Source organism: Lampris incognitus, chromosome 4 (genome assembly GCF_029633865.1).
Source record: "Lampris incognitus isolate fLamInc1 chromosome 4, fLamInc1.hap2, whole genome shotgun sequence".
NCBI lineage: Eukaryota > Metazoa > Chordata > Actinopteri > Lampriformes > Lampridae > Lampris > Lampris incognitus.
In genome coordinates this window covers 53,374,937-53,395,108 of record NC_079214.1, presented here as the reverse complement: position 1 = coordinate 53,395,108, position 20,172 = coordinate 53,374,937, and the positions used below count along the sequence as shown (strand labels likewise).

Genomic DNA, 20,172 nt, shown 5'->3' with positions numbered 1-20,172 from the left:
CCTGTTTAAAAAGAACACATACACATATATACTGTATGTGTGTGCAAGTGCATGTGCACAGACATACACTTACATGTATACACACAAACATTAGCACTTGCACACACACACCCTCATACATACATGAGCACAGACACACAATTCAGTAATTCATCCATGTAGCTACAGGCCGTGGGAGAGACCTCGGGGTGATGAATATTGTGGAGAAGGAGGGAACAGAGAGGCAGAGATAGAGATGTAGACTGATACAGACAGACAGAGACATTAACAAAGGTTTAAGATTCAGAACTCGCCCGGGTAGCGTAGCTGTCTATTCCATTGCCTACCAACACAGGGATCGCCGGTTCGAATCCCCGTGTTACCTGCGGCTTGGTTGGACATCCCTACAGACACAATTGGCCGTGTCTGCGGGTGGGAAGCCAGATGTGGGTATGCGTCCTAGTCGCTGCACTAGCGCCTCCTCTGGTCGGTCAGGGCACTGGTTCAGGGGGGGAGGGGAACTGGTGTGGGGGGGGGGGGGATAGCGTGATCCTCCCACGCACTACGTCGCCCTGGCGAAACTCCTCACTGTCAGGTGAAAAGAAGCGGCTGCCGACTCCACATGTATCGGAGGAGGCATGTGGTGGTCTGCAGCCCTCCCCGGATCGGCAGAGGGGGTGGAGCAGGGACAGGGACGGCTCGGAAGAGTGGGGTAATGGGGCAGCATCCATGAGCTATTTTTAGCCCTTCCCGAGCGGAAGCGGCAGCTTCGCAGCACACGGAAGTCAGACATGGGATAAACCAGACTTCAGTAGAAAGAGGCAAGCAGTTTGTTGTAATTTTCTTCGTTTTTTTGCATAATTTAATATTATCGGATATATGGCAGCATATACGCAAGTTGGTGTTGTAAACACGGCCATGCTGTACTGTCAAGGCTCGGCGTTTTCGGTTTTTACCGATTTTCACCAAAAACTACCCAGATTTTAAACTGATTTTCACCCAGATTTTATGTTTCCACGAATCCAAAAGTTGTTCCTGTTCATGTGAGGTTATGTAACAGTGTCCTCTTGTGGCGACATTCGGCACGCTGGATGGCTTTGAAAAATAAAAACCGAAAACGCCGAGACTTGTGTACTGTCTTAACGTGTTCCGCATTTCTGAATTCCTGTGACGTGTCCATAGTGACAGCAATGCTGTGACATCACTCGGACGCTGCTCCATTGGACAGGTTCAACTGACAATTGGGGAAAAAATGGGGGGGGGGGGGGCGGGTAAAAAAAAATGCAAAAACACAAAAAAATCGAACTAAAGCAAGGCTCCGTCAGAGCCACCTCGACATGTGTGCACAACAGCTGGAGTTGAAATCAGCACTGCTGATAAAGCCTTGCAAGAGCGACTAGAACAAAACCAATGTTCATATCAATAGACCAACGAGTTATGCATCCCTGCTGCAATTCAGACTGCTTAATTTGAATGTGAAATAGCACAGCATCTTGTGCCTGTTAAAGAACTTATTTCTGATGGGTATTTTGGGGGGCGCATTGAGCTTTCTGACACTCTCGTCTTATTTGATGTGTGGCTCTATGGCATATGCTGGGATGATGTTCCATGCTTTTTATTATTTATTACGCACTACAAATTGAATTTAACTCAAACGAATTGAACTGGAAGAATTTTAATTTAATTGAATTTAATATAATTAAACTTTTAAAGAATTAAACTGAATTTAATTGACATAAATAGAGCCCTTAAGTTTACTGGCTTTCCCTCGGGGTCTAAATGTGCCACAAGTGCTCCTATAACTACCACAGCCAAGTTACTGCAAACCTAAAAAAAGTGTTGTGAAATCCTTGTGCCTTGTTTTTAAGCCTATAAGGTGCTCCCTCATCCTTTTTTTACTCCACAGAAAAACTCCAACAGCATGACTACCACTCACCGCTATACAATTCTGACTTGCAACATAAAGCACTATTATGACTTCTTCAGGGAACGGTCTCAGACTGTTTTCAGACACAGATGCACTGTAAAAAAAGCCTCCCCTGTCATTTTTGGTTTCCTTCGCTCTCTCTTTTTTTTTTTACACATACAGGAATTCAGAAAGCTTTTTTTTCTTCTTCTTCCTCCTCCAAGGCACTGTCTGCCGTCTCCACAGGCAATGCCAAAAACACTGCGCCGCCAACCACACAGAGGACATCTCCAGTCTCTTTGCACCTTTTTAAGTGACTCAAAAAATATGGGCTTCTCTGGCTGCGCTCTCAGATCTCTACCAGGCAGACACGAGCCACTAGGTATGTAAGAGACGAGGGAGGAGAGGAAATGCACGGATGCTGCCGGGTTCGGTTTGGCGCCGAGTGACTGTGAGAGAAATTCGTATGACTTATAGCCTCTTTGAGATTTCAGTGGTAATATATAAAAGGATAAGCAGACGATGGGGTGCAGGAGCTAACATGTAGGACGCTGGCCCACAACAGGGAGGCCGCTGGTTCAGAAGGGGTTTGTTGCGGCTGTGTTGGCACCTGTTGTACAGAGGCTAGAGTTGGATTGGCATTTTTTCCCCCTCCCTATTTCCCCCCAATTGTACCCGTCCAATTACATCACTCTTCCGAGCCATCCTGGTCGCTGCTCCACCCCCTCTGTCGAGCCGGGGAGGGCGGCAGACTACCACATGCCTCCTCCGATACATGAGGAGTTGCCAGCTGCTTCTTTTCACCTGACAGTGAGGAGTTTCGCCAGGGGGACGTAGCACGTGGGAGGATCACACTATTCCCCCACAGTTCCCCCTCCCCCTAAACAGGCACCCCCGACCAACCAGAGGTGGCGCCAGTGCAGCGACCAGGACACATACCCACATCCGGCTTCCCACCCACAGACACGGCCAATTGTGTCTGTAGGGACGTCCGACCAAGCCGGAATAACATGGGGATTCGAACCGGCGAACCCCGTGTTGGTAGGCAACGGAATAGACCGCTACACTACCCGGATGGCCCGGGGATTGGCATTTTTAAAATGTACGGGTTCACAACTCTTTCAGTCTGTCTGGCTGTCAGTGATCTACATCTATGTCTGCCTGGCAAGCTTGCTACCTGTGTCTTTGTATATTGTCGATTTGGTTCTTCTTCTTGTGATTCAACAAAGAGATTCTTACCTCTCTGGTAACTTTGCCGTTGTTGTCAAAGTCATACAGGGTGAAGGTCCACTCCTGTCTGTTGTCCTCCTCCACGGACACGGCACACTCCAACTCCTGAAACCGCACAGCACCGCTGTCACAACTGGGCAATTGTTTATGAGTGAGCCTATCCTTGTGTGTGTGTGTGTGTGTGTGTGTGTGTGTGTGTGTGTGTGTGTGTGTGTGTGTGTCCATATGCAGCACTCTGATGTACTCGGGTGGTGAAGCTAACGAATATGCTATGAGCCCGAGCACTGCCCGTTCTATGCAAGTTGCTTTGGAAAACTTTCAACTCTATTAGAAAATGTAAATATGGCCACATACGAGAGTGTCTGCATGTGTGATAATCAGCATGAGTGTTGACCTGTGTGAGTGAGCATGTGTACAAGAGAGTGTTGGTGTGTCTGCATTAGTATGTGTGTGTTTTCTTCTCAGTCAGTGTTGATTTTAATAAGATTAAGGCAATCATTTGATTATTGCAAATGCCATGTAAACGCTTTAAATCAAACTAAAATCTAAATTAACACAAACATAGACCTTAACCGGAGTCCTTTTGGAGGCCTGGTGGTGCGCATGCACCAAGACCCGCTACCGGCATCCAGAAACGATGAGCAAGCAATGGGCGAGCAAGGAGACCACAAACTTGTAACTCCGACGCAAATATTTAGTAGTCATCATTTCGGCAAACTTAGTTGCCTTCTTCAGGATAAAATGTGGCTTCCACTTCTTTTCTTTCGACACTGAGCCTGTTAGCCAGCACATCAGCAACAAAGGTGTGTGCCTGCTCTTCATTCTGAATGGCAGTGAACGGGCACATTTCTGCAGCGAGACTGAACCGATGTTTATGCTCAGTAAAATGAAGGAGAATAACATGCCAAAGTTTTCGACTGGCAAACAAAAAAACAGAAACGGAGACATTTTCTTAGAAGTCTCAAACACAAACACAATGTTGGACGTGGATTCGCACGCGACATAACTTCCAGTCCATAATTAAATTGTCTTTGTAAACTCAGATAATCAAGAGATCGCATCACTTAAACTCATGTAGATACCCTTAACTGAATAATCCCTTTAATTTGACCATTAGCCTTAATCAGATTATTGACTGCATGTAATGATAGGCAGTGTGTGTGTGTGTGTGTGTGTGTGTGTGTGTGTGTGTGCGCGCGCGCACGTGTCCATATGCAGCACTCTGATGTACTTGGGTGGTGAAGCCAGCTAATATACTAGATTATGGTATGATGCAAGTTGCTTTGGAAAACTGATGTCTGCTCAGTTAGAAATTGTAAATATGTCCACATACAAGTGTGTCTGCATGCATGAGACTCAGAAGGTCTGAGGTAACCTGTGTGAGTAAGCATGTGTACAAGAGACTGTTGGTATTGGTGTGCGTGAGAGAGAGAGAGAGAGAGAGAGAGAGAGAGAGAGAGAGAGAGAGAGAGAGAGAGAGAGAGAGAGAGAGAGAGAGAGAGAGAGAGAGAGAGAGACAGAGAGAGAGAGAGAGAGAGAGAGAGAGAGAGAGAGAGAGAGAGAGAGAGAGAGAGAGAGAGAGAGAGAGAGAGAGAGAGAGAGCGAGCTTGTGTCCTGATTTAGCACCGGTTTCATCCTGAGGAGAGGGTAATAAACATTGCAGTCAGGGCTGACGCTCACCTCAAACTGGAGCTGTTTCTGGGGCCCTGCAGGGGATTGGCTGTCCCTTTCCTGCATCTTCTCCCCCACACAGCAGCTGTCTGTCTTCTCCGGGGGTAGAGCCACTGTAGCGACAGACAGAGACACACACACACACACGCACGCACAAACACACAGGGGGGAGCATGAGGATATGTGCAGTCATAACCTGAGGATACGCCACCTTCGAGAGCTCCTCATAAACTCCTACTTCCAAATCTGAAAGTAGCAATTAGGAGGTGAGGTGTCACACTGACGTGATCTTGGTTCAGAAATAACTGATGAGCGACTGCTCCAACTAAACTTTGAACATTTAATACATTGTTTTTATTCCATCGCTGAAGTAAATTTTATCTTATTTTATTTCCCTCCCTTTTTCTCCCCAGTTGCACCCAGCCAATTACCCCTCTCTTCCAAGCCGTCCCAGTCGCTGCTCCGCCCCCTCTGCTGATCCGGGGAGGGCTGCAGACTACCACATGCCTCCTCCTATACATGTGGAGTTGCCAGCCACTTCTTTTCACCGGACAGTGAGGAGTTTCGCCAGGGGGACGTAGCGCGTGAGAGGATCACGCTATTCCCCCCCCCCGTTCCCCCTCCCCCCTGAACAGGTGCCCTGACCGACCAGAAGAGGCGCTAATGCAGTGACCAGGACACATACCCACCTGCAGACACGGCCAATTGTGTCAGTAGGGATGCCCGACCAAGCCAGAGGTAACACGGGGATTTAAACCGGCGATCCCCGTGTTGGTAGGCAACAGAATAGACCACTACGCTACCCGGACGCCACGTGAATTTTATTTTTGAAAGCTGCACAAAGCAGCTTGGCTTGGTGCTTAGAGTAGGTGGCAGGTTTATGTAGCTACTGGCTTCAACAGTAGCTGACGCTGCACATTATCAAAATGTTAACCTCTTCCTAACCCAGCCTGTGGACCGTGTCCTTATAGGAGTACGTATGAATGTGTTTTATCTCCATGAAACATGGACTTTCCTCAAAAGAGTGACCGCTGAGCAGCCTTTCCCTAGATGCTTAAGAGCATTCTTGTCACAGCCTCTCGCCCTTGACATCAAAGCGATCGCCCTTGACACCTGCTACACCAGCTGACACCTGCTACGCCAGCTGACACCTGCTACACCAGCTGACACCTGCTGACCCCCCCCTTCACCCCGGCAATCGCCCTCACCCTTAAAAGGTCTCCACTATGGACCAGTCTTCGCTGGAACGTCGTCATTCATGGACTTCTGCCTGCCTGCCTACCTGCCACAGAGCCACCTCCTGCTCTACCCCCGAGATCGGTCACTTCAATAAAGACTGGATTCTTCCCTTACCTGGTTGTCCCGTCTGCTTTTGGGTTCTTTCCTGATACGTGACAGTACGTTCCAGCCACTATGGACCCAGCAGACCATTCCACCACAGACCTGGCCACGGTCTGCCAGGCTGTAGCCAACCAGGAATCGGTCCTCTGCCAGCACAGCCAGGTGCTACAGGTGATGGCTGACTCCGTGGGCTCAGCTCAAAGATCTCCGGAATCCAGACCCAACTTAGTGCCTCCGCTAGCCCGGGATCCGCCCCTCCAGCTCCGCCACCCCCAGCGCCATCAACTTCGGCTAAGGAACCAAGGGTTGCCCCGCCCGATAAGTATGATGGAGATTTTGGACTTTGTCGCCCTTTTTTGATGCAGTGTGAGATTGTGTTTAACCAGCAGCCCCAGTCATATTCCACGGATGGAGCCAAAGTCACTTACATCATGGGTCTTCTCCGGGGAAACGCTCTGGATTGGGCTACAGCGATGTGGGAGATGCGGGCATCCACTTCCTCATCCTATGCTGAGTTCACCACTGCTTTTCGCCAGGTTTTTGATCATCCCGTGCGGGGGAAGGATGCGTCAAAAAGACTGATCTCTCTCCGCCAGGGTTCCCGCAGCGTCGCCGACTACTCAGTTGAGTTCCGTACGCTATCAGCGGGGAGCGGATGGAACAACGAGTCCCTCCAGGCCGGGTTTTCCAACGGTCTAAGCGAATCCATAAAGGACGAATTGGTTTCCTACCCCGAGCCTGGAGGAATTGGTTACCCTGGCCATTCGTGTGGACAACCATCTCCGGGAGCGGAGGAGAGAGAGGACGCGCCGCTTTCCTGGTCACTACAACTTTCCATGGGCCACACCTCCAAACTCTGGGGGCCGAGCTCGCTCGACTGAGGCTGACATCCTCTGAGAAAGCCCGAGGCGTGACTCTTCCCCAGCTTCGGAGCCGATGCAACTCGGCCGCTTCCGGCTCAACCCGGAGGAGCATCAACGCCGCATCACCGAGAACAGCTGCTTGTATTGTGGTCAGCCTGGTCACTTTCTCGCCTCCTGCCCTCACTGTTCCGTCAAACTAGCAGGCTCATGAGGGAGGGGGAGGATCCTCGTGAGCCCAACTGTCTGCCCTCTGTCTCCTCATCCACATACCCAGTTGCAAGCTACCATCAGTTTTAAAGGTCAGTCCACTAAACTTTTGGCTTTAATTGACTCTGGAGCTGATGAAAGCTTTTTGGATGCAAGTGTTGTGAAGCAGTTAGGTCTTGCCACTGTGAGTCTGGACCAGCCTATTGAAGCTAATGCCCTGGATGGGCGTCTCCTAGCCCGGATAACCTCTAAGACCGAGCCTGTGCGCCTCCTGTTGTCGGGAAACCATCAAGAGGAGTTAAGTTTTTTCGTTATCAATTCTCCCTTTGTTCCAATTATACTTGGTCATCCCTGGCTGGTTAAGCATAGTCCCCATATTGATTGGTCATCGGCCAGAATTTCAAGTTGGAGTCCCGTCTGTCATGCCATATGCCTCCAGTCTGCTCTGCCTCAGTCTGTCCCCTGTAAGGTGTCAAGCTCTGAGACCTCTGACCTGTCACTGGTGCCTCCAGAGTACCATGACATCCAAGCCGTGTTCAACAAGCAGCAAGCTCTCTCCCTGCCTCCTCATCGCCCCTATGATTGCGCTATTGACCTGCTGCCGGGCGCTCCCCTCCCCAGCAGCCGCCTGTATAGCCTCTCCAAGCCTGAGCGGGAGTCCATGGAGAGGTACATCAAGGACTCCTTGGCTGCTGGTCTTATTCGCCCGTCATCATTACCCCTTGGTGTGGGGTTCTTTTTTGTGGCCAAGAAGGACAAGACCCTCCGGCCTTGTATTGACTATAGAGGCCTCAATAACATCACAGTCAAGAATAAGTACCCTCTGCCCCTCATGACTTCCGCTTTTGATTCTCTCCAGGGAGCCACAGTGTTCACTAAACTAGACCTCCGCAATGCTTACCACCTGGTCCGGGTTCGAGACGGAGATGAATGGAAGACTGCCTTCAACACCCCCCTGGGGCATTTTGAATATCTGGTGATGCCGTTTGGTCTCACTAATGCCCCAGCTGTCTTCCAGAGTCTGGTCAATGACGTCCTACGTGACATGTTGGATCGTTTCGTTTTTGTTTACCTGGATGATATCCTGATTTTTTCCAGAGACCTGTCAGAGCATGTCATGCACGTCCGCCAAGTCCTTCAACGGCTTCTGGAGAACCGCCTTTTCGTAAAAGCAGAGAAGTGCGAATTCCATGCCCCTTCAGTCACTTTCCTGGGCTACATCGTGGCCGATGGGCAGGTGAGAATGGACCCCGCCAAGGTCAGAGCGGTTCTTGAGTGGCCAAGCCCGACCAGCCGTAAGCAGCTTCAGAGGTTCCTCGGGTTTGCCAACTTCTACAGACAGTTCATCCGCAACTACAGCCGCGTTGCGGCCCCACTAACCGCTCTTACCTCCACCTCCAGACCGTTCCTGTGGACCCCTGTAGCAGAGGCAGCTTTCCAAGCTCTCAAGTACCGCTTCACCACAGCTCCTATCCTCATCCAGCCAGACCAAACCAAGCAGTTCATTGTAGAAGTGGACGCCTCTGAGATTGGGGTGGGGGCGGTCCTTTCTCAGCGCTCCAGTGAGGATGGCAAGACACACCCCTGTGCCTTCCTGTCTCGCCGTCTCTCCCCAGCTGAAAGGAACTATGATGTGGGGAATTGTGAGCTCCTGGCGGTGAAATTGGCACTGGAGGAATGGCGACATTTTCTGGAGGGGTCTGAGCTTCCTTTTATAGTGTGGACTGACCATAAGAACCTGGAATACATCCAGTCAGCAAAGCGACTCACTGCGCGCCAAGCCAGGTGGGCGCTCTTTTTTTGTCGTTTTAATTTTTCTTTGACGTACAGACCTGGCTCCAGGAATGCCAAGCCCGATGCTCTGTCTCGTGTGCATGGGGAGGAGTCTGAGCCCAAGCTCCAACCTGACACCATCGTTCCCTCTACCTGTGTGGTTGCGGCTGCGGCTGTCACCTGGAACATTGAAAGGGAGGTCATGGCAGCACAACAGACTCAGCCTGACACAGGTAATGGTCCCCCCGGGCGCTTGTTTGTTCCAGACGCTGTTAGATCTAGCGTGTTGCAGTGGGCTCACTCTTCCAAACTTACCTGCCATCCTGGAGTAACCCGTACCCTAGCCTTCCTCCACAGGCGGTTCTGGTGGCCTTCCATGACGGAGGATACTGGGTCTTTTGTTTCTGCCTGTCCTGTTTGTGCCCAGAATAAGCCCTCCACTCGGGCCAGTGCTGGTCTGCTGCGCCCCCTGCCTGTTCCACACCGTCCCTGGTCGCATCTGTCCGTGCTGCACTGCTCAGGGCCTCCGGCCGTTACCAGCACTTGGCGGATCGTCATCGCACCCCTGCTCCGGACTACTCCCCCGGTGACCAGGTATGGCTCTCTACCAAGGATCTGCCCTTGAGATCTGACACTAAAAAACTGTCCCCCAGGTATATTGGTCCCTTTCCCATTGTCAAAGTCATTAACCCCTCTGTGGTCCATCTGAAGCTGCCCCGCACTCTCCGGGTTCACCCTTCCTTCCATGTGTCCTGCCTCAAACCTGTCTCTACCAGCTCTCTAGTTCCTCCGGCCCCCCCGCCCCCACCTCCTCGTATGATCAACGATCATCCGGCTTACACCATTCGTCGTCTCCTGGACTCTCGTTGCCGCGGTCGCGGCCTGCAGTATCTCGTGGACTGGGAGGGATATGGCCCGGAGGAGAGGTGTTGGGTCCCTCGTCGCCTTGTCCTGGACACGAACCTCATCCGGGACTTCCACAGGACGCACCCTGACGGGCCTAGTAGGTCGCCCGGTGGCGCCCCTCGGAGGGGGGGTACTGTCACAGCCTCTCGCCCTTGACATCAAAGCGATCGCCCTTGACACCTGCTACACCAGCTGACACCTGCTACGCCAGCTGACACCTGCTATGCCAGCTGACACCTGCTGACCCCCCCTTCACCCCGGCAATCGCCCTCACCCTTAAAAGGCCTCCACTATGGACCAGTCTTCGCTGGAACGTCGCCATTCATGGACTTCTGCCTGCCTGCCTACCTGCCACAGAGCCACCTCCTGCTCTACCCCCGAGATCGGTCACTTCAATAAAGACTGGATTCTTCCCTTACCTGGTTGTCCCGTCTGCTTTTGGGTTCTTTCCCGATGCGTGACAATTCTGACACGTGCAATAAAACGACCCCTGACCTGTGCCATAGGGCAGGGCATGTTATCAGGCATTACATTAGTCATTCTGATCTGGTTATGTGGGTTGCAGAGAAAGTGGCCCACGTGACAGATTTGGACTCCCTTTGGGTCGTCTACCCACATGTGGGAGGTAATATAGGATGAATATCATTCTGCATATGTATTGTAATGTATTGCATAAATGTATTAGCTGTGCTGGGTCTGCACCTGGGAGTCAGGGGGCCTCCCATGGACCCTTTAATGTTTTACATGTTATTTCCAGCATGCCATTTATTTTCAAATGTGAATTAATATCCTGTCATGTTCTTGGCGTGTTATACATTGTTTGACAATCACCTGAACTCTGCCTCACCTCGGAGGGCATTAGCTGTTCTTAGCAGCTTAAAATACCATCACCGCCCAAGTACTGAGCTGAAAGCAACTTATGACGAAGGTTTTCTTTTGCCATCGGCATTATTTAAGCGTTACGCCAAGCCAGAATTAGCCATAAAAAGTTTGACTTCAATACTGGGATAACTTCTGGCATCAGGGTTTCCGATGACACACAATAAACAACAATGCAATGGCAAAATTAAACCACACCATTTTTCAAATAAAATAATTATGTTTCAGTTTTTTTTTAAAAATCGAACAAGCCATAAATAGTTATTTTTAAGTGGGAGAGCTAAAAATATGTTTCATGTAGAAGATATTTTACTGATGCACCACTTCACCTGAATAGATAAAGTTAAATTCTCACTAATTATGAATAAATATCAGCGGAAACAGTAGTTATTATTTATTATTTTGTTATAATTTACTGTGTGTCCCTGAAATCGCATGCCACCCTGTTAGTTTGTGGTTTTTCACCTTCTACACAAAAAAAATCTACAATTCCCATGAGCCCACATTCAGGAAGTGACATCACTCTTTTGGAGGGAAGTTCAAAGAAGCAAATTGAGGCGAGTACCAACATTCTGTCTGCTTCTTTTTTTTTTTTTTTACATTTTATGAAGTTAACCTGTATGTCCTACTCTTAAATTTCCACCCTGTTTGGATAATGGACGGATGGATGGATTGATGGACAGATGGATGGAGGGATGGACAATATCACCTGCTCTTTTATCCTCCTCACAAAACAGCAGTCATCAAATCAGAGCATGGGAGAGAGTCCTTAAATGCAAACTTAATCTGTACCAATAAAAAAATTTTTTTCAAAAGAGTTATGAAATTTTTTCATTTTATGAACGGTGATAGAAGACAAAACGGTGACTGAACCTCTATGAAACAGGAGACAGACAGAACATGACGAAGATCTATGTTAAATTCTTTCATTGCCAACATCTGCCGTGCTGCCAAATTACCTTAAAAATTTGGGTTTCGTCAAAAGCGGACTGACTCAGACTTTCATACATCTGGTTACTGGGAACTTTAAAGCCGTGTCTTGGGATGACTTGAGCTTTCAAAAGAGCACATGTGGGCACCAAGAACCAGTCTGTCTCCCGTCAAGCGCTGTCAGAAATGTCATCATCACAAATTGAGTACGCACAAATGATCCAACAAAGTGTTTATAATGAGAAGCAGAGTGACTGATGACCAGATACCTGACTTGAAGTTAGGACATGTGTTACTGGTGCACAACTCCTCTGCAAGAGATGCTGGTTAAAAGTCCCATGAAATGAACATTCTTGTTACCTCTTAGCTGCACTTAATTCATTTCCATCTATTTAACACTATGTTCTACAAACACACAATATATTTCATCTTGTTTTTTTTTTGTGTTTAGAAATACATCACATCACAGAAACCTGTGATGCGCTGAATGTCATTTCAAGGAACCCTGTTCAAAGCTACCTCAGTGGTAATTCTTTAAGGGGGGAAGGGTGTCTCTCACTCGTTTTCTAAGCCCAGATTTATCCCAAATCAAACCTGCGACCTTCTGCTTCCAATGATGCTTCTCTATCCTTATGGGTTACCGTTGAAAAATCTCTAACACTTTACGCAAAGGTAACAAAAAAAAGACACGTTAGGGTTAATACCCCCATCTGCGCCCTTGACTGAGGCAATGGCAAGAAGAACTGGGGTTGGTCCCCGGCTGCTGCACGACGGCTGCCCACTGCTCCTAGCTACACAGCTAGGATGAGTTAAATGAAGAGCATAATTTCCCCACGGGGATCAATAAGTATCTCAAAATCAAAAATGAAACGCGAGAGCGAGCCAGAGAGACACACGAGTGGCAAAGACTACAAAGACACCCAAACACTGCCCCCTGTTTACCTTCTCATTTCACTGATGGCCTTATTGTTATGCTTGAGTGTCAGCCTGTCATCCAATTACCAGGACGGAGATGCTAACGTCTGTTCACTGTGGATTGGCCGAGAGGCATTACATAGCTGGCTGTGTGCAGCAGGCGGTGCACACGCTAGCACAGGCAACCGTGCACACTCACAAGCACATGCAAGCATGCACACACTTGCAAGCATGCGCACACACTTGCTCTCTGTCTCTCTCTCTCTCTCTCTTTCACACACACACACACACACACACACACACACACACACACACACACACACACACACCTCCCCCCAACCCTCCCCTCCCGCCACACTTTGAAGTTCCATTCTCAAACCTTTTGGAAGAGGATCACACCGGCTGTAAAACAGAATCACTAATTAATTAAGCCGAGTCAAATCTGAAACACTGTTTATTGTGCTTGCCAACAGCGCAGACACAACAGTCCCGTTTCTTTCCTCCTGATCCAAAGCAGATCAAAGCGGACCTGTCCCATCTCCGAGTTAAGGGAAAATGCCAAAAAATGAAAGGCACCATCCCAAGGAGCTTTTTACCGACTTTTTGGAGAGGAGCAGCGTTCAGGGGCCCTGCTGTTTGATCATGTGAGGTGCTCAAAGGGAACATTGTGTGCAAGAGTAAATCTGTTCCGTAGCAAGCTCAATATGCTTCTGAGATACCTATCTCAGGGCTAACGAAATGCCGCGAGGAGCAACGGGTAATCTGCCATCTCCCACCCCTACTCTGTGACCCCCACCACCACTGCCGCCACAAATATAAGCCAGCCTTTTATGAGCGAAGCTGCCACCAGGGGATTGGCACATCAGATCTGAGAGGGGATGGGGGGGGTGCTATGTCAGGCCTTGTCTAATAGCCCTATTATGCACATGCACATTTGGTAAGTAGCACACAGAAAACACAAAGTATGTGTGCCCACAAATATAAGGCACAAATACACACACCTACACACAAACAACGACAGCAGCCAGATCGGAAAGGTTTCCACACCCTTCGTGAACTGGGAGCTATCAGAGCAGTATAGGCTAGTAGATTACATATCTACCTAAATCTATCTTATCTACATCTATGCCTTCCTCAGCACAGGTAGTGAAGCGGTAGAGCATTAAGGTGACGTGATGAAGAGAATAACCCCGCCCTTGACGATTTATGCCGCGTTCAGATGAAATCAGGGAGACAGACGGTAGCTGGAAACTTGGCACGGGGAATACATGAGAAAAACACATGGGGTGAACACAGGACAAAGCGTGTCGATTTGTTGTTATGGAGCTTGTTTACAAAGAATGCAATAAAATATACTAAATTAAATTATTTGGTGTATATTTAAATGGAATAATTCTAGTCAGGCATGTGACGTTATGATTATCTGCCATGTTTTCTTGCTTGTGTTAGGTAACACGCAACATCTGGCTGTAAATTCCATTGTAGCGGATGAGAAAAAGTTAAAATATTTTTAATTTTGACAGCAATTTTGTCTACTGTTACTGTTAACGTTATTCTTTGCAGATTTTACCATTGCCCCACCAGATTTTACCATTGCCCTTGTGCACTTAAATAACATCCAGCCTGCCATCCACCGTCTCCCTGATTGCATCTGAATGCAGCATTGACATTACAGACCCTGACGGGGGCAACTGGTAGATTAGAGAAGCAGATTTTGGACAAGAGGGATGCCTATTGAATCCCCGGACCACCTGGGGCGGTCAGGTTGAGGATAGTGATTTACAGTAGAAGCACTCTCTTGCTTTCTCTCTCCCTCAATCTCTCCCTGATTAGAGGTTTTGTTTTGTTTTTTTTGCTTTCCCCCCCTCTTTTTCTCCCTAATTGTACTTCGCCAATTTCCGTATTTTCTCAGCCGTTGCTGCTCCAGCCCCCTCTGCTGATCCGGGGAGGGCTACAGACTACCACATGCCTCCTCCGATACATGTGGAGTCGCCAGCCGCTTATTTTCACCTGACAGCGAGGAGTTTCATCAGGGGGACGTAGCGCGTGGGAGGATCATGCTATTCCCCCCACTTCCCCCTCCCCCCCGACCGACCAGAGGAGGCGCTAGTGCAGCGACCAGGACACATACCCACATCCGGCTTCCCACCCACAGACACAGCCAATTGTGTCTGTAGGGACGCCTGATCAAGCCAGAGGTAACACGGGGATTCGAACCAGCGTTTCTCATGTTGGTAGGCAACAGAATAGACCACTACGTTACCCGGACGCCCTGCGTGTGTGTAAAAGTTAATCTGATACGGACGGGAAAGAGTGTGTTGGTTCATAAACAACCTTTTCTGTGTTAAAAAAGCTAAGAAAACAATACAGCCTGAAGAGCACATATGGACCCTTCCTTTCTGTGGGTTTAAAAGATCACGGTGAAACATCCCTCACACATTTTCCACACCGATCCCTTCTTGTCTACTTTGAAATTTTTGCCAGCAAGTTACTTTTTAATCCCCACAAAACTTTCTTTAGAAGCGCCTGCTGAAGCCCCGAGGAAAACGGCTTTTAAGTGTGCTTGGTCGTGCTATCATTTCAATACACCCTCTGTTTTCTCTCTTATATTCACTCCCATCTTTCTTAGATCTATGAACTGTGGATCTGATCACGGCACTGAACGGGGTTCATCCAGGGGACATCATCAATCCTCCATTGCTGTCTTTGTTCGGGTCTCGGTGTGCCTGAGGAAGTATGAGATGGCGTGAGTTGTTGCGTTTGAGGACAAATTACTTAGAGGGTGTTTTTCAGAGGTTTGGAATAAGTCATAAGGGATGCTAATGCAGAGATGTAAATCAAACACGGTTTGACGTTTCTTCTGAGGAAAGGGAACATGTTGGATGTACTCCCCTTTTGCCTTAAAGTAAAACAAAAAAAAAAGAAAAATTGGATAAAAAAATAAAAAAACTTTGATTCCAAACCGAGGTTGGACCATTTGAGAATTGCAACACCATATAAATGTCATGGAATATAAAGTCATCCCGGCTTTGAGCCAAATGAGCCTCTAACATACGAGGTGGTAAATATTATAGCGAATGCAACTTTTTGTAAAAATTTTTGGAAATTCCACGAATTTATGAGTCAGTGCACCCTCTGTTTGCACACACTTTTATCTCTGCAGTTGTGTAACAAAGGGAGTCATGTGGTCCAGTGGCCTGAAGGTTAACATCACAGCTTTGAATCTGACTTGTGACCAATGTTGCATGTCATCTCGTCTCTCCCCACTTAAAACGCTTTAATAGCACAGACATGCCCTCAGACCGAAACTCGGAAACGATTTCCCACCGCACGGCAACACATTTGGCCTGCTCTCCTCTCGCTCACTGGTGTTCAGCTTGCACCTCACGTCCCTGATCCTGTCTTTAAATGGGAGGGAGAGACTTCTGCTCCCTGAGCTCTTAAGCCAGGATCACACCACACCCGGGGAAAACACGAGGGATGGAGGCACTTTGCAAAGATCCACGGGAGCGGGGGGGGGTTCGGATGAGAGGAAGGGAGGAGGGAAGTACGGAGAAGAGAAGTACAGAGGAGGGGAGGGAGGTAAAAAGAGACCTCCTCCTAAGCATTTAGTGAGAAGTGAAAGGGGTAAGGAGTGAAGAGGACTGGAAAAGACGAAGCGATATCGGTAGATGAATCTTGGCATGGTTTTTTTTTCCTTCTATAACACCTGTGGTATTATAGAAGAATACCATGGGTATTCCCGTGTCCTGTGGGCCCAAGGACCACGGCCTTGACTAGAGCTGCGCCCGAAGAGGAAACACCAAGGGCGGTCTCACAGGAAGCGGGAGCGGGGCAGGCTAAGCTAACTGCTAGCCCATGCACACTGGCAGCTCTGACAGTCATCCTGGCTGGCGTTCGTTCTCCTGGACAGTGATTCTTTTTTAGTTTAGATATGCGTGTTAGTTTGGATGTGTTCTTGTAGTTTTTGGACATGTCTTTTTGTCTTTGTGTTGCGCTGCTGTGGGCTAGGGGGAAACGCTGTTTGGTTTCATTTCATGTGCGCAAGTGCATGAAATGAAACGACAAATCAAGTGTTTCTGATTCTGTGTGAATCTCTATGAACAAACTTTGAGAGTGAAGAGGCAAAAAGGAAGGAGAGTTTACCTTCTAAACGGTAGTGTTCATCACTGAGCCCCACGGCACATGCTTCACCCAGAGAGTCCTGGAGAGAGAGAGAGAGAGAGGCATATGTCAGTGTTTCGAGCTGTACAGTGGAGAAATAGTGTATTTTTATCTCGTAAAAAACAAACAACTCTCGATTTCATGGCACAAATCCTCGGCAGAGCTTTCGAATACACACTGACATGCCTGCATCCAAATTACAACGTTTTAAATCTATATATGTAGAAAGTTTGACAACTGTGCACTGAGCCTAAACAGATGGGGAAGTCTAAGAGGACAGTAATTGGAGGATCTCAAAAACAAACTGTGTGTATGACTGGCACTCCAAACTGAAGGAAATATGTTAATTACTGCCGCTTGTCTGGCAGTGAATTCAGAGGGGGGGGAAAAAAGGGGCTGGTAGTTATAGCTGGGGCTATTTTGGTGCCGGGTTATCGTTGCTGAGGTAAGTTCGGAGACTTGCCCCCACTCCCCCCCACCCCCACCCACCTACCCGTGCCCCCCACCCACCTTGGCAGCCGTGTCTGTGAGTGCATACCACAGACACGGGACATGTGATCCCCGGGCTTTACCGCGGAAAAGTCTGGCTCAGGTATCCGTGTGGCATTACGGTCATCTGGACCAATAACCATTACTCACCAGCTGACAAACCCCTGCATGTGCACACACTCGCTCCGGTTCGCACACAAACACAGACACAAGCAAACACACACACACATGCAGACTGGGAACCACACACACAGGTGCGTGCCCACACACAAACTGACCTCCGACCTTTGGATGCTACAAAAAGTACTATATAAAAATAAAATTCCACAGTTGTAAAAATGAAACCAAAAAATACTAACACAAACACTTCCAGACTGCCATGGACAAACAGAGGTTTGACGTACTGAGCTAATAGTGAGACGGTACACTTCCTTCATTATAGTACTGCAACTGTACCAGTGTGTGTGTGTGTGTGTGTGTGTGTGTGTGGTATCTATAAAACTGTGTAGTGAGTGTTTGTGCGTGCATTTATGCGCACACTTACACATGTACAGTGTACGTACGTGCGCCGTGTGTGTGTGGGGCGGGGTTGTATCTATAAAACTGTAGTGAGTGTATTTGTGCGTGTATTTATGTGTACATTTACACCTGTACAGTGTGCACCGTGTGTGTGTGTGGGGGGGACGTTGGTATCTATAAAACTGTAGTGAGTGTGTTTGTGTGTGTATTTATGCGTACACTTACACATGTACAGTGTGCACTGTGTGTCTGGGGGGGGGCTATGAAAGTGAGATAGGGGGTTTCTGTCTAATCCAGAGAGATATAAGATCTGCTGGTGTGATCCCTTCCTTGCTGCCTGACTTCAGCACCATGGGTGGCCCCACAGGAGGAGAACACACCATACTGAAGAAGTGTCAGATGGACTGACTGACTGACTGTCTGCCTGCCTGCCTGCCTGCCTGCCTGCCTGCCTGCCTGACTGCCTGACTGCCTGACTGACTGATCAGCACTATCTGTCTTATGACTCACCCAAAAACAGGGCTTTGTAGGCTTCCTCGGTGACATTTGTGCATTTTAAACTTGGCTTAACCAGGTCAGGCAGTAAAGACAGACACAGTAACACCTGGCTCTGCTTTAAGAGCCGGCTGGCTGGGGGCGTCCGGGTGGTGCGGCGGTCTATTCCGTTGTCTACCAACACGGGAATTGTTGGTTCGAAACCCCATGTTACCTCTGGCTTGGTCGGGCGTCCCTACAGATACAATTGGCTGTGTCTGCGGGTGGGAAGCCGGATGTGGGTATGTGTCCTGGTTGCTGAACTAGCGCCTACTCTGATCTGTCGGGATTGCCAGTTCGGAGGGGAGGGGGAACTGGGGGGAATAGCATGATCCTCCCACATGCTAAGTCCCCCTATGAACCTCCTCACTGTCAGGTGAAAAGAAGTGGCTGCCGACTTCCACATGTATCGGAGGAGGCATGTGGTAGTCTGTAGCCCTCCCCTGACCGGCAGAGGGGGTGGAGCAGTGACCGGGACGGCTCGGAATAGTGGGGTAATTGGTCGGATACAATTGAGGAGTAAAAGGGCGGAACCCTCCCCCCAAAAAAAGAGCCAGCCGGCTATTGGGAAGACAGACCATTACAGATCTCCGCCATCGTAAGCCAAATTGAGAAATTCTTCTTTCCAGCAATTGACCAAACAACAGAATACTCTACACCTTTTTATGTACATAAGTATTACAGTGTGTGTGTGTGTGTGTGTGTGTGTAACGTGTTAGAGTATGTGAAAATATTTCCAGCCATTGTGTTTGCATGTTTGTAGATACAACGTGTGCGCTGGAGAGAGCCAGTGAGTGACAGGGAGAGAGAGATGAAGGAAGAGAAGGAATAAGGAAATGACAGCAGGGGTTAGGGGGACACAGTAGGCTAGACTAAGACCCCAACATACACTGATCCAAAGGGCCGGTTTTGGGCCCCGCATTAGGCTGCCGGTCCCGGAGACCGTGGCATCACGCTTATCTCTGCATGCAGGGCTGAGGTTGTTGGGTCAGAGCAGAAACCACACAGCCAATAATACTTCAAAAAGTTCCCCAGATAACAACGGCACTGTATCGCAACCCTGCACGAGGACCAGGACCATCTCCAAGTTCCTTATTACTCGGCTTATCCCGGGATTTCCAAAATGTTCCATGTCAAGAACCCCCTAATAGATAAACATTAAACCGTAAGATTTAGATTTGAACTGGAATACCATCTCTATTGTGGGGAGGGTGAATGGAGCAAGTGAAATCTTTCTTAAGAATCATTAATTCATTGCAATCTCTAACATCTGGTGACTTCCAGTGAATGAAAATATGAGTGAAATTAGACTATTCTTCATTTTCAAGGGGCTTCAAGATGTCCTCTATACTTTTTATCGATGGGAACTTTGCTTAGAGCTCTGCATGTAACTCACAATTTGAATAACATGAGAATGTGCAGCACAGGGTGTGCGACCATTTCACGACAATGCATTTAATCAGAGATGGCCATAATGGAAAACTCAGCACCCTGCCTCCAGAGAGCCCCACAGAGAAAGAAAACACATAGTCGCAGCCCAATCAACGATCCTTGGGTCTTCTCACCAGCACTGGTCTTGTGTGGACAAACAAGGATGGAGCCGGCGAGGGTATGTCAAAAGCCCTCCAAGTCAAGCAGGTCTGTCTGCATCGAGGGTCTACAGATAAGACACGTTATCTACTGAATCTACAGGTTTTTCTTGGTGTGAGTGTAAAGCCCTCTGAACTCTAGCAGTGATTCAAGGATATGACATTAAACTCAACAATACAATTAAACACGTGCTCAATGTACAATTACATCTGCATACCCTAGCATGCACGCGCGCGCACACACACACACACACACACACACACACACACACACACA

At 48.5% G+C, this 20,172-nt stretch overlaps 1 protein-coding gene across 1 annotated transcript in view; it reads right to left on the bottom strand.

Annotated features, from left to right (window-relative positions):
• nkd1 (NKD inhibitor of WNT signaling pathway 1) overlaps nt 1-20,172 on the bottom strand; it is a 55,765-nt gene that overhangs the window by 4,498 nt on the left and 31,095 nt on the right. The window contains exons 4-6 of the mRNA XM_056279142.1: nt 16,747-16,804; nt 4,796-4,899; nt 3,125-3,220 (exon numbers count right to left, since the gene is read on the bottom strand). Of these exons, the coding sequence (XP_056135117.1) occupies nt 3,125-3,220; nt 4,796-4,899; nt 16,747-16,804 (258 nt within the window). The remainder of the gene's footprint in view (nt 1-3,124; nt 3,221-4,795; nt 4,900-16,746; nt 16,805-20,172) is intronic.